We start from the raw sequence: 13434 nt of genomic DNA, 5'->3' as shown, positions 1-13434 counted from the left end.
TCATTACCAAGAATATCTGTTTATACACAATGACCATTATCACAGACCAGAGAAGATCCTAACTCTCAAGCCAAACCAAGCAGCATGAATCTTGTGTTAATGTATTGACATCAACTCCACCAAGGTCTATGAACCAAAGTAATCAATGGGTATGCTGTGGGCTTGCAGACACTAAGGAACCTTTGTGTCCTCCTACCTAGTGCCACAAAAGCTGCTTAGAGAATGACTGTCACTATATCCCTCTTTTTACACTGTTGACCACTGGTAATTTTACCATGGAATTGAAATTCCTCTAATTAATCTGAATGTGAGAAATTGAGATCAAATCCATTTGATTGTTCTCACATTTTAATAAGACTATACTCAACTTTTTAATAAACAGAATAAACCCAAATAACAACCAGACTTTCTTTCAAAAGTTGGATGGCATTTTCCTTTAATTCCTGCATATACCTTCCCAATGGACATAAAGCATTAATCCAGGTACAACAGATTTGTTTGTGATCGCAAGGACAGTCTGTTAGCTGTAATGCCCATTACCAGTGGGTTGAAGCTAAACAGACTGACCTCCAAAACAGAAATTCTGCCACTAATCATGTCACTTAGATTAAGAGGAATGTTTCCAATTATAGGGACTTCTTCAATTATAGGGGAAATTGAGCACAACATCTGTAGAGATTGTTCCACAAAATAGTCCCAAATAAATAAGTGTAGCTTCACTCTAGAGGGGTTTCATTAAAGTATATTATTGTTTGTTGCTACTTACTACATACAGCACTTGAGGGTCTCTTAAGACCATCCCCAATGTGCAAGTCCAATGCCTTCAAGAGGGTGATGATCTGGAAGTGCATGTGCTATTTCTAAGGCATATGGGATTGACCCAGATGGGACTCAGATATTTGGTAGCAGCAATATTGCCTCCTTGTCAGCTTAGAATAATTGAAATTCTCAATTTAGGTGAAAATGAATTCATCTCTTGGTTAAAGGAAACTTCTTAAAGTTAGTTGATACATTTTCCCCCTTATTATGTACTTCAGGGTCAGAAAATTATTGTTGGCTCTGTAACTTCTTTTAATAAAAACATTCGTTGGAACATAATCATGTTCATTTCCTACTATATTGTCATTGACTTCTTTCAAGCTGCAATAGCATGGATAAACAATTTTATCACAAATAGTATAATTCACCAGTCTAAATAAATTGTGTTCCAAGCTACTACTATGCTAGTCCTCTTACATCCCACATGCAGAATGAGAATATTGGTAGGGGAATTATAAGGGGTGTCAACAGGTATTCTGCATGCACAAGGATGCATTCTCTGCTCTTTCCAAAAACTCATTGGTGAGATTACAGGAATGATGGTAAAAGTATGGTGGAGCCATCTGGTAGGGAATGGAGGTCCTAGCAGTCAGCTTGATTTGCTGACAGGAGTTTCTGTCCCTCCCTGCCCTTAGCCATTTAGTCCCAAATAAACACACAATGGCTTATTTTAATTATAAAATGTTTGGCTGATGGCTTAGGCTCCTTACTGTCTAGCTCTCTCTTAATTATTAACCCATTTCTATTCATCTGTGTACCTCCACATGGTCTTGGCTTACCAGTGATGACCAAGCCTCTTACTTCCTCAGCAGTTACATGGTGTCTCACTTGCAATCCACTCTCTGCCTTTCTTTCTTTTCCAAGAATTCTCCTAGTCTGGTAGCCCTGCCTATACTTCTTGCCTGGCTACTAGACAATCAGTGTCTTATTAAACCAATAAGAGAAACACATATTCACAGCATACAGAATAACATTCCTCATCCTGCATCCAGTTTAGGAAATCTGCACTAAAGCATTGTCTCATGAAGAAAAATTCCAAAGTCATTTTTAAAGACTAAGAATTCTCATGCCTTCTCCAACTCTAGAAGCTGAAGTTGCCTTGTCAACAGTTAGAACTGTTTTCTCCATACTTCCAGAAAGCAACTACTTTTAGCATTTGTCTCCAACAAGAACTGCAAGATATTTCTGGAAAAATTAGAAAGTGATCTCATTGCCCACTCTGGTCTGCATTGGTTATTAGAAAAGAACTTTGCCAGCTGTGTACTCACAAAATTCTAAAGAACTCTATGAACCCACCTAGAAACTTGGAGACTGGGGGACATTTAAAAGTAAATTACCAGATACCCATCTAGTCCAGCGGCCCTACAGACGTGACTTGAGAAACAAGGTTATCGAATCCAGAGTAAGACAAGCAGGCCTTCATTATCCCACACTGCTTTCATGGTGATATTACCCAGAATAAGGCCAAAGTGACACAGTTCATCTTGTGTTAAAGTGTACAGTCTGCCTTGGTGTGAGCACCATCAAGAGGTAGAAGTCATATTCTTGTTTGAGGAGATTATTCTAATACCTAATATTTCCAGAATGTAGGGTAATAAAAGATCCAACAATTGCTGGAGTATTAGACAGTTGTTCAGTGTTTTGAACACACTTCTGGCAGATTTCAAATTGTTAAATAAGCTAAAATCAGGACACAGATTATTAATTATAGAGAATGCAATAGCATCCAGTCATCCTGGAACAAATCATTCAGGTTTCCCTCAGGGGCAGACAGATGTTCAAAATAGCCAGTTCCTAAGAAGAGAACCAAGCCAGTTTGATGTAGCTTTTTCTACCAGACTAGAGGGAAAGAAGAAGAGAAAAGACATTTATACCCATGAGGAACTGAAAATTCATTGGTGTGAACACTCCTGAATTTTGTGGACAAACTATTATAATATTGCAGCTAGAGATAGTATTAATTTGTTATATTGGAATATCTAAAAAATATGTCACTCATTATAATATATATCAACAAATGATTAGGTTATAAACAGTAAAATGCAAATTTCTTTAAGCGGCAAATATTAAGGATAGGTTTCCAGCTCTGAGAAGTAGAAATAGACATGGGCTTGCACCTCTAAACAAGAAGCTATTTACTATTAGTGTCCTCTTGCAAAGGAAAAACTAGTTTTCTTCAATGCAGTCTTACTAGGTATATTAACCATACTTCAGGGTAGGGAGAATCTGAAAGGAATTGAGAGAGAAGAAAAACATGATCAGAACATATTTTGTGAAATTTCTTTCAATCATAAAAGACAAAAACCATATAGAATAGTAAGTCATGAAATATGTTATTTTCTTACAAAATTAGTTAAAATAAATTTATTTGTAAGAGTAAAAAATCTACAAAATTTAGACTTATTTTGAAACAGAAAATTCTACAGACAGTTTACTTATGATAAAATATTAAGTCCCAATACAAAAATACGATAAAATATTTAAAACGTGTGAAAGCAAGACTGGTTAGTCTACTGTAATCTTCAAATTAAATAAAAGAGAAATTTACTTTTTAAATACATTTGAACACCTGTTTTTTCACTTAATTCTTTTTTATTCATTAATGTATTATTATAAAGAACTTACAAATAAAAATCCACACAGCAAAATTAATCAGGCCACCGTCTCTACATCTTAATTAGCTTCTATATGGTTAAAGTATAGAAGCCATTCCGAAGCTGTGATGTTCCATGTTGGAGTTTGCACTTTCACTAACAAATACATCTTTTTGTGCACTTATCTACCACCAAAAACTGAAAAATTTGTGAGAGTTGAAACTAAAACAACAATTAACAATTTACTTTATATCCATTTTATGACTCAAGTGTCCATTTGCTGAATGTCATTGAATCTGTCTTCATCAGCTAATATTTATTCTTTCTTGCTCTTTTCTTTATGTTATATTCTGCCAACATGCAGGTCTCTGTATCTAAACCAATATATCTATCCTCTATATGTATTAATCATATATGTATCATTTGAAGCTTTCTCTTAGATTTTTCAGATTATTTATATTGTTTACCTTTATGAGTATTTGTCTACGTGTGTGTGTGTGTGTGTGTGTGTGTGTGTGTGTGTGTGTGTGTGTGTGTGTTTGGGTTCACCACATCCCTGGTGCCCACGAAGGTGGAATCGATAGAACTGGAGTTACAGATTTTTGTGAACAACCATGTGGGTACTGGAAACGGAACCTAGTTGCTCTCTAAGAGAAACAAGTGCTCTTAACTGATGAGCCGTCTCTCCAATGAGCACATGCAAATGCATACACACATGTGGCTTGAATCTACATTTGAGCGGTAACATGTATTTTTTTTCCTTTCTGAGACTGTGTGACCTCCCTCAATAGTAGTCATTCTAAGTTCATCCATTTTCCTGAAAATTTTGTTGTTTCATTTTCTCTAGAGCTGGAGTATTCCATTTTTATACGTGTACTACATTTTTCTTATCTATTCATCTGTGTATGGACAACTACATTGGTTCCATGTATACAAATCTTTGCCATAACAGCTTAACCATCTTGAAAATTGGAGACGAATTTCTGTGAAGTGTCAACAAAGTGAAGCCCTGTGGAAATGACCAAATCAAATACCATGAACAGAAATATATATTATCTAGCACTTGTATGTACAGAACAGCTTCCACTTCAGGAAGTCACAAGTCCATTATATGCACACTACTCTGCATAATGAAAACACTCATTTAATAATGCAAATTAGATTCAGCACAGTTAGGTGACTGGGGTATAAGCAGAGTCCTTCATTTTGAAATGAAGATTAGGTAACAGCCTTTACTAATCCATTCCTGAGTCATGATCTTTATTCCATGTAGAGTTGGTGTAGATTTAATCAGGGCCCATAGGGTGGACACTTTCCTCCTAATTGATTGCAAATGTTTATAATCGCCCCAAGGACACTTTCAAATGTCTGATAACTATAATAATCTTGACATTCTCTCCCAACAGCCTGAAAGCTGTTTATTAGTCATTGGCTACTTTCCAGCCTTCAGTTCTCTCATTTACTTCAGCCTGCATCAATAAGCATGTAATTAATTCAAGCAATTTATTGAACCATTTCCTTTTCATTAATATATATTATGTCAAATGGGTAAAAGAGAATATTCTCCTATTCAGGACTTACACATCAGTGACTTATGCTTTAAAAATATTTCTCAGCTTTACTGTAAAGATGGTTTCCATAGTAAAAAATGGTAGGCTTATACCCGAATGACAAGCTCCTGTCAAATGTAAACTCTCAATGTTAGATCATAATTGCCAGGCTCTGGTGTGTCAAAGCCCAGTACAGCATGTTATTATCTTTACTTTTTAAATTTATATAAAATATTCTAAAAATGCCAAAAAGTGCTATGACTCCAATAAATTTTCTGAGTTAAAGATTCTTTTAAAACAAAACTTTTAAAATTGGTTGATGGTTAAAAGCCTTTCTCACCCCCCTAAGGGAGTAGAAGCAGAAAGCATACTTTGCTACTGGGGAAAATCTGTTCTGGTTTTATTATATATCTCACATATTCAGCACTAAGCTGTGTTCCAATTTGTAAAATGAGAAAGCAGGAGAAGAAAGTCACAAGGTCCTACATTTTAATTTTAAAGCTTAGCATGCTGTCATAATTTTAGAAACGCCTTGCTTAGCCAGTGCCATACTGAAGTCTTCCTGCTCAAATTGAGGTCTTCAATGCATTAAGTGATCAGAATGATTAAATGCCTTCACTTGCTCAAAGGAGGAGAAGAATAGAGAGAAAAACGTGAGAAGGAAAATGTTGCAGAAATGTTGTCTTATATTATTCAATATTTAAATGTGATGTTTGAATACAATGATGAGACTACAAATTTCTATTTTGATATGTTTCACATAAAGACACTATATTTAGTTAAATTGTTAATTAACTTTGAAAAAGAGCACTGTGATATGTCTTAATCAGTATATTGTTCAGTGTTATCCTCAGATGATATTGACCACATTTCCCAGCAGGACAAAAGCTATTTTGTTTTGCTCATCACTTTCTTTCAAGTACCTTCCACAGTGATTGGTATACAGTAAAGCAAGACTAGCTGGGAAGTGATCTACTTTGGTATGGACAACTGGTACGGGTTCCACCAAAGTAGATCACAGAGCTAATTTAAATCCAATATCCTATTTTCTCATATTTCTACTTTCTTCTTAGTGTTTCTTTAGGGATATAAATTAATATTAAATCCTGGTACTAAATAAGACTAGTCTACTTTAATACAAAATCCTTTTGCTAGGAAAACTAAAATTAATGCTACTTTAGAGATAATGTCATTGTTTTACATAAGATGAATCATTAGCCTCCAATTACCTATTACATCATAGAGGATTACAAGGGAAGGTGGCCTAAGAATGTAACACAATTTGGGTGCCAGGGAAAGTGATAGTGAAAAAAAAAAGCTCTAAAGATGATATTGCTCATTTATTCATTTGTTTGTTTGCTTACTTATTTTATTAAGACTTTTTAAGGAAAGTCTTTCTGTATAGTTTGTGGTGTGCAATTTCTTACTCATTTTCACAGGCTACCATTGCAATATTTGAGAGCCTCTCCCTCAGCTTTCCCTGTGCTGGGATCACAGGAATGTGCCATGATATATGGCTTTTCTTAGAATATTTGATTGAAAGATAAATAATAGATGATAGGCCAGGAATTGGTGCTGCATGCCTTTAATCCCAGCACTGGGGAGGCAGAGGAAGGTGGATCTCTGTGAGTTTGAGGCCAGCCTGGTCTCCAGAGCAAGTGCCAGGATAGGCTCCAAAGATACACAGAGAAACCCTGTCTTGAAAAACCATAAAAAAAATGATGATAGACAAAGAGATGACAAACAGATAGATGATAGATAAATACATATATGGTAGATATATGATGAAGATTGATTGATGGAGAGATAGATGCTAGATAGATAGATAGATAGATAGATGATAGAAAGATGATAGATTGGCAGACTGACAGATAGATGATAGACAGATCACTATCATTCCCATTAATGACTTTTTCTATTTTCTAAATTTCCAAGCAAATACACATGTAAAAGCAGAAGTTTTGACTGAGGTTACTCAAGTTTTGATAACAAAATGTACATAACATGCAAGTCCGAAGCCTAAATATCTGGCCTCATATTTTAACCACTCTAATTTTTTATCAGAAAATCTAGTGCATGAAATAAAATAAAATTGTAGATGCTTGCATGTGTAGATTTACACTTCCCTAAAGCTTTTGCTACTCTGTTACATTGCCTTCATATGCCACTATATGATTAAAATATGATTTTGATTTCTGTTTGTTCTGTCTGTAAACTGGAAGCACTTCAAAGACAGGAACAAATCACTCCTTCCTCTTCACCAAATTGCTTGGGCCATGGTGTGTGTGTGTGTGTGTGTGTGTGTGTGTGTGTGTGTGTGTGTGTGTGTGTCCCTGCCTTCTGTTCCTTCACTTCTGCTTCCTGTTTTTCTTTTCGAATTCCTCCCCTTTTAATTTGTCATTGACTGGTGGAGTTTTATTATATATTGGAAACAGGAAGGCTTTCTGTTTCTCTTGTCTAACCAGATCCTCTGACTCTTGTAATCATAAACTACATCATTACGTTTCAAGACACAAGGAAAGCCATTTATTTACATATGGCTTTTTCAATTTTGGTTGTTTTATAAGAACCAAGAACTCATGCCAACTAGCCTAGGAGCATAGGACCATCAAGGGGAAGAATGTAGAAGCATGGACATGTGAAATCAAAGGATAAAGCAAGGATTATTTTGTAAGTAAAAAGTGGCATAGTACTCTGTGAAGAGAGCTGAAACACAGAGAAAATGAAAACAGGAGACATCAATTATGAAAATGATTCCAAGTGAACAGAGTTGTACTATGGAAGCAACTTACTAACCCAAGCCTGATTTACAGCATCAAATTCAGTGTGTTTCCCGTACAGAAAGAAATTTTTCCCAAGAAGACAAATAGCAAGGATGACTAGAAGTGATGTAGATGGTCATTTTACACCTGAAAATTAAGATTATAGCTTTGGACTCCATAAATGTGAAAGAAGTGGCAGTGTGAAGTCTGAAATCCCGAAAAGCAGTAATATTAATATGGGACTCATGCCATCCTCTGAAGGGAAACGAGTAGCTTAGGCTAAGCAACACCAGGAGGGAAATGCTACAGAATCTTTGGGCTACTTATGTTTACTACGAAAAGAAAGGCTGTAGTCTTTACGATTCTCTCAAGTCTGTGACACTAATTGAAGAACTATTTCCCAGACTGTTCCTCTCAAGGGCCATCATGGGTTCTGTCAGGGGAAATTCAGAGCTCACAGGCGTGGCACAAGGCTATAAAGTCCCAGAAGTATTTCCAGGTGATTCTGAAGTGAAATGCGGTGGATATTAATTCAAAGCATGCTGGCTTAAAGGGTTAAGCATAATTTCAGATTGATTTCTATTGCTGGCACAAGAGATTATCATAATTTTGGAGGATTCAACACAAGTTGCATAGAGTTCTGTGGGTCAGAAGTCTGTCATCAGATCTAAGCATGGTAAAAAACAAAATACAGGCTAGCATGCTCTCTTCTCATAGTTCTGGGGAAGATTCCACTTCTCTTTGTGCAGCTTCCAGAGATGCTCACCTTTCTTCACTTCTTCCTCAGGTCAAGGTGAATCATCCACATCGCCTCTCTCCAAACTGTTACCTCTCATTGTCTCTTTTCCTTTGCTTCCTGCTTCCAACTCTATGTCTTCTTGCTGATACTGGACTCACCCAAGTTCTGGAGTTTATCTTTCTATTTTGATCTCACTGGATTCACTGTCTCGAGCCCACCTTCAGGCTTGATCCCTCTTTGGAATATGATTTGTTATATCCACAGATTTTAGGGTTTGGGATGTGGGCACTCAGGGGAAAGGGATCATTTTTCCGCTGAGCACACAGCCCTCTGTGATGTTCACGGGAATTGCCTTTGCCCATAATCCTGTGTTTAATAACTCAGTTGATGAGTGGTCTAGCAGTTGCTCTTAGGTATTTATCTGGTAAGTAGGACTAACAGCAGCTGGGAAACATGCTGGTATGAATAAATAGCCCCAACTGACAGGTGCAATCAGTCTGGCAGCTCCTTGAGGTCAAGAAGCATGTGTTTTTATTTCTGTAGCTTTTGGAACTTAGCTCACTGACTAACGAAATCAGAATGAAGATAATGTGACTGAATAATTGAGATGGTTGATTACGTTCATGTTTAATTAACAAACCCAAAGGCCTACTCTTTCTTTTAATGAATCTTTTATACACAGCTGCTAATAACATGATTTGGATCAGGGTCTTCTCATATATATCATTACTGCTCGTAGTCGGCTGTATCATCTGCAGAATGGAAAGCACTTACTTCTTGATTCCTCTATAACAGTGATCTCTACCTTGGGTTGCAAAGATCTGGCCTCAAACTCAGAGATTCACGTGCCTCTGCCTCCCAAGTGCTGGGATTAAAGTTGTGCAGTAATGCCTCCTGGTCAGTGAACAGTTTTTTTAAAGAAACTTTTTTTTATGGGAAGGAGTTAAGTTGCATCAATAGTTTACTTTTAGAATTAAAGTTCAGAGTGTGAGCAATCTGGAGGTTCTCAGGTCCTGTTCTGTGTACTTTTGCTTTTGTGTTTTATCTATGTGAATCTTTAAGTAATTCGAGTAAAAACAAAATACAACCTTCTACTCAAAATGAAAATTATGATCTGGGTTATGAGAATGGGACCTAGGCTTTTTTTTTTTAATTCTTATAAGTGGTTGTTACTGACAGCAAAGTTTTGAGAACACTACTTTGTGTGTCCATAATTCTGACACTATTTACATAGCTGTGTCTGTTGTGCTCCCCTAGTTTTAAAGCTGTTCAGTCCACCTGTCAGCATTGTACTGTTGACTACTTTTGGACTTGGCTGTTTAGCCTTCATTTTTCTTACTACTCTGTCTCTTGCTCTGCTATGTTCACTTTTGTCCTTTTACACTGACATCTTAGGTTTGTAACATAATTATGAATATATATTGGAAGGTAAAATGAATACAGACAGAATTATCACAGAGATGAACATATCACTACTGTGAAATTTTAAAAATGAAATCAATCATAAAAGCACAGATTTAAAAAATTAATATGCAACTTTACAAATGCAAGTTTTTCCTACATTTGGAGCTATTTAGTTTTTGTCATATGAGCTTTTCTTACTGTTTATAAATGAATTATTTCACTTGAGAAGCAAATTTTACATGCATACAATCACATACAATTAGAAACTTTGAGGCAAAGTCCATCTGTGTTAAGTCCTTCATTTCTGATACTTAACCAACTATTTTAGGGTCAAAACTTTCGTGCAATCAGTCTAAAATAAAAATGTAATTTGTGAATAAATAAAATTAAATGTTGACAATTACTTTTGATATTGTGTTTTATTTCCCTTACTTAAACATGAAATGAACACAGATCTTTATATTTGACAACATTTTAGAAATGTTATATTTGAATTTGATGTTTGAGTTTTAATATTATTTATAAATATTTTGAAGATCACAATACATTTAAAACCTTGAGTGGTAGTCTCAAAAATACTTAAAATACATTTTCATTTGCTATAAACATGATGCCACCCACGGCCATAGTCCTAAAATAAAATTATCTTATCTATTACTGGATATTCAGACTTAAATATTTAATAATGTGTTTTGTTTCATGTAATCATTGAGTAACTTGAGACACTTGGAAGGAAACATCTCAAAATATTCTTTTTTAGACTATGAATATCGATTTAGTGGCAGTGTTAACTATTTTCGAGAAATGTTTTCCAACTTCTGTCATGAATGACATTATTTTTTCTTTTAATATGACTTTTTAATTATCCAATTCCTTCTACTTAATCTAATGCAATTCTTCAACAGTAATGATAGTAACACATTTTGTGATTATGGATTATGATAAATGAAATGAATGAATTCTGTGATATAAGTAATTGGAGGAAAAATAGCAGGGTGTGTTTTTGTTTATTTTTGAAGCAGAAAGACAATTTTATTAGAGCTTGAAAGAAAAACTTCAAGGTGGGAAAGCTGTAAATCTCACAACCTGCAGAGAAGCAGCTGTGGAAAAGCAAAACAGAAAAAAAAAAATGCCTTAGAGTTCTGTGTGGAGGTTCTGCAAACAACTATATGCCAAAAGAGAGGGAAAAAGCCCAAAGTACCATAGAAAGTATATTAACTAAATTTAGGCTCTGTCTAGAATCAAAAAGAAAGACAGAAAAGAAGAAAAATGAAGTCATACTTACTGAAGCCAAAAGGTGGAGAGACGAAAAAGGGTCCTGGCAGCCCTGTAGTGAGGGTACCACACACTGGGGTTCTGGGGAGGAAACTACATTATCTCATTAAGGGGATAATTCCTTTCATCTCTTTCTTAAGGCATTAGGTGAACTTGACTTCCATAGGATGCTCTCAACCAAGTGGCCCAACGGAATCATCTTTTGTGTAGCTAGGAATATTAGATATGTACCCAGGCCAGAGGTAGATTTCATTCATTTGATCAAAAAGAAGTAGTTTTCCCTTAATGGGCTTCCAATTGTTACTGTAATGTTTCTCCCTCTGAAGAGGTAACGTTAAACTCATTTACCAAAGTAGGCTAAACTTGGACGACAGATATAATCCATTTCAGCTATGAAAATTAAGAGATTCAGTAGCAAAACTGTTAGCAGAAGGGATTAATGTCTGGATTGTTTCTGTTTATTCCCCTTTAATGCTGAAGAAAGTATCTGTGCTTTGAAATTAACCTCTCTTCCAGCCCTCTCCCATTTACCAACTTTTCCCACTATTTAAATAATTTAGAATGATAAGTGGATAGAAATAAGACCCTTAGGATTAATTCCTATGTTTTTACATGTAAAGATATTAAGCAAGTCAGAAATAAATCTGAGAATTTATGCCTTGTTGACCAATAAATGGCTCAGAAATGAAGAGTTTTGTTTTTTTTTCTTGTGTTGTAATTTTCCTAGATATTCGAGGGATACAGGAGTTTTTGGACAAAGTATCCCAGCAGGGAATGGATGTTGCCCTTCAAAAGGTAGAAAACAACATCAACAAGATGATCACCACCCTCTTTGACACCATGAGGATTGAGGAGTTGAATCGCTACCGAGACACCCTTAGGAGAGCCATCCTTGTTATGAATCCTGCCACAGCCAAATCCTTCATAAGTGAGGTAAGTGCGTGCTGTCCTGGGTGGGGCATCTTACAAAAGCAAATGCTTTGGAGTGGACCCCACAGAGGATGTGAAAACTAAAGGAAGAGAGAGAGGGCTAACTGCACAGCTCTCATGGAGAGCACTAATGGAGGAGGCAGTGTGAATTGCTTGCTCATCTCATTTACCCCATATTGCCCAGCTAATTACTAGGACTGTCTGTACTTTTATATTTAGGCAAATGGCCAGGACAAGTTTCAGAAATCTTATGGGTTTTCAAAGTGCTCTTGACTTGACTGAATCTAGCAAATTCAGAAATGTATTCACAAGTGTGTAGCTAATCCTTTTGAGTTGTTGCTGTTGTTACTGCAAGATAAATTGTATTCGGGAGAAAAGATTTATTAGAATCAGACTCTGACTGCCAAAGCAAAATTATTCCACAAAACGCACCACAGCTCCACTCCTGCTCTGGGAATCTGTACCAAGATGGACAATTAAGACACTTTGAAACTGCAAAGTGATGGCCACTCAGTATAATGTGATGCCATATCTGCAAATGTTAGTTTTATCTGTGAATGTGGCTAGATGCAATAAAATTTATTAAAAGTACTGGTGAGATTGTAGTGATTCAGATGGCCTTTCTGTACCCTAAAATGATTGCAATTGACATGCAAAGATCCTTGCCTTTTTTTTTAAACCTTAGGTGTTTAATTACATTTAATGATAGCACTGTTCATTTCATTACATACTTTCACACACTGTTTTTAGCTTTGTGGGCTTTAATTGGTGAATTTTTCCCATCATTTTCCTAGTTTTATTCCATTAACTCTTTAAACTCAGGTGTCCTTTGATACTATATAATTTGGTGCCTATTAAGGATTTTGAAATAGAATACAAATCATTCAATACTGGAACACTTATACCAGTTGAATTTTAGCATAGATTTTGCTATGAGAATTTAAACACAAGAGAGAACTTTGGCCTTGGGTTTAGCAAATGATGAATTCACACAGAAGACTAGTCTTTTTCTGTAACAGAAAAAAAAATACCCAATTTTATACTCTACCCTTTGCTTTATGTGTTATTCGCCTTTTCTGTCTGTGACAAAATGTCTGAGGAAATAGAACCTTAGAACATAAATGTTTTATTGGTCTCCTGGTTCCAAAGGTGTCAGTCCATGAGCTCTAGGATTGAGGGAAGCTTTCCATCATGGTGAGGAGTAGGTGGCCTAGGAAATCTGCTTATCTCATGATGGGAAGAAATCAGGAAGGCCCAGAAACAGGCTTGGGATAAGGTATCATCTCTAAGAAAATGCCCCTCTGTGACCTTCAAAATTGTATAACAAAATCTGTCAGCAGATTGTTATAACAAAATGTATT

The 13434-nt window shown here is 35.9% G+C and overlaps 1 protein-coding gene across 3 annotated transcripts in view; it reads left to right on the top strand.

The window, feature by feature from the left end:
• The window catches only part of Grid2 (glutamate ionotropic receptor delta type subunit 2), a 1393268-nt gene that overhangs the window by 652313 nt on the left and 727521 nt on the right, over nt 1–13434 (top strand). For all 3 annotated transcript variants that reach the window (XM_035448865.1, XM_035448866.1, XM_035448864.1), the window contains one exon: nt 11871–12076. In XM_035448865.1, coding sequence (XP_035304756.1) covers nt 11871–12076 — 206 coding nt within the window. The remainder of the gene's footprint in view (nt 1–11870; nt 12077–13434) is intronic.

The sequence above is a fragment of the Cricetulus griseus genome, chromosome 8 (assembly GCF_003668045.3).
Source record: "Cricetulus griseus strain 17A/GY chromosome 8, alternate assembly CriGri-PICRH-1.0, whole genome shotgun sequence".
Classification (NCBI taxonomy): Eukaryota; Metazoa; Chordata; class Mammalia; order Rodentia; family Cricetidae; genus Cricetulus; species Cricetulus griseus.
The sequence above is the reverse complement of the archived record's forward strand: the minus strand, read 5'-3'. Positions and strand labels throughout refer to the sequence as shown.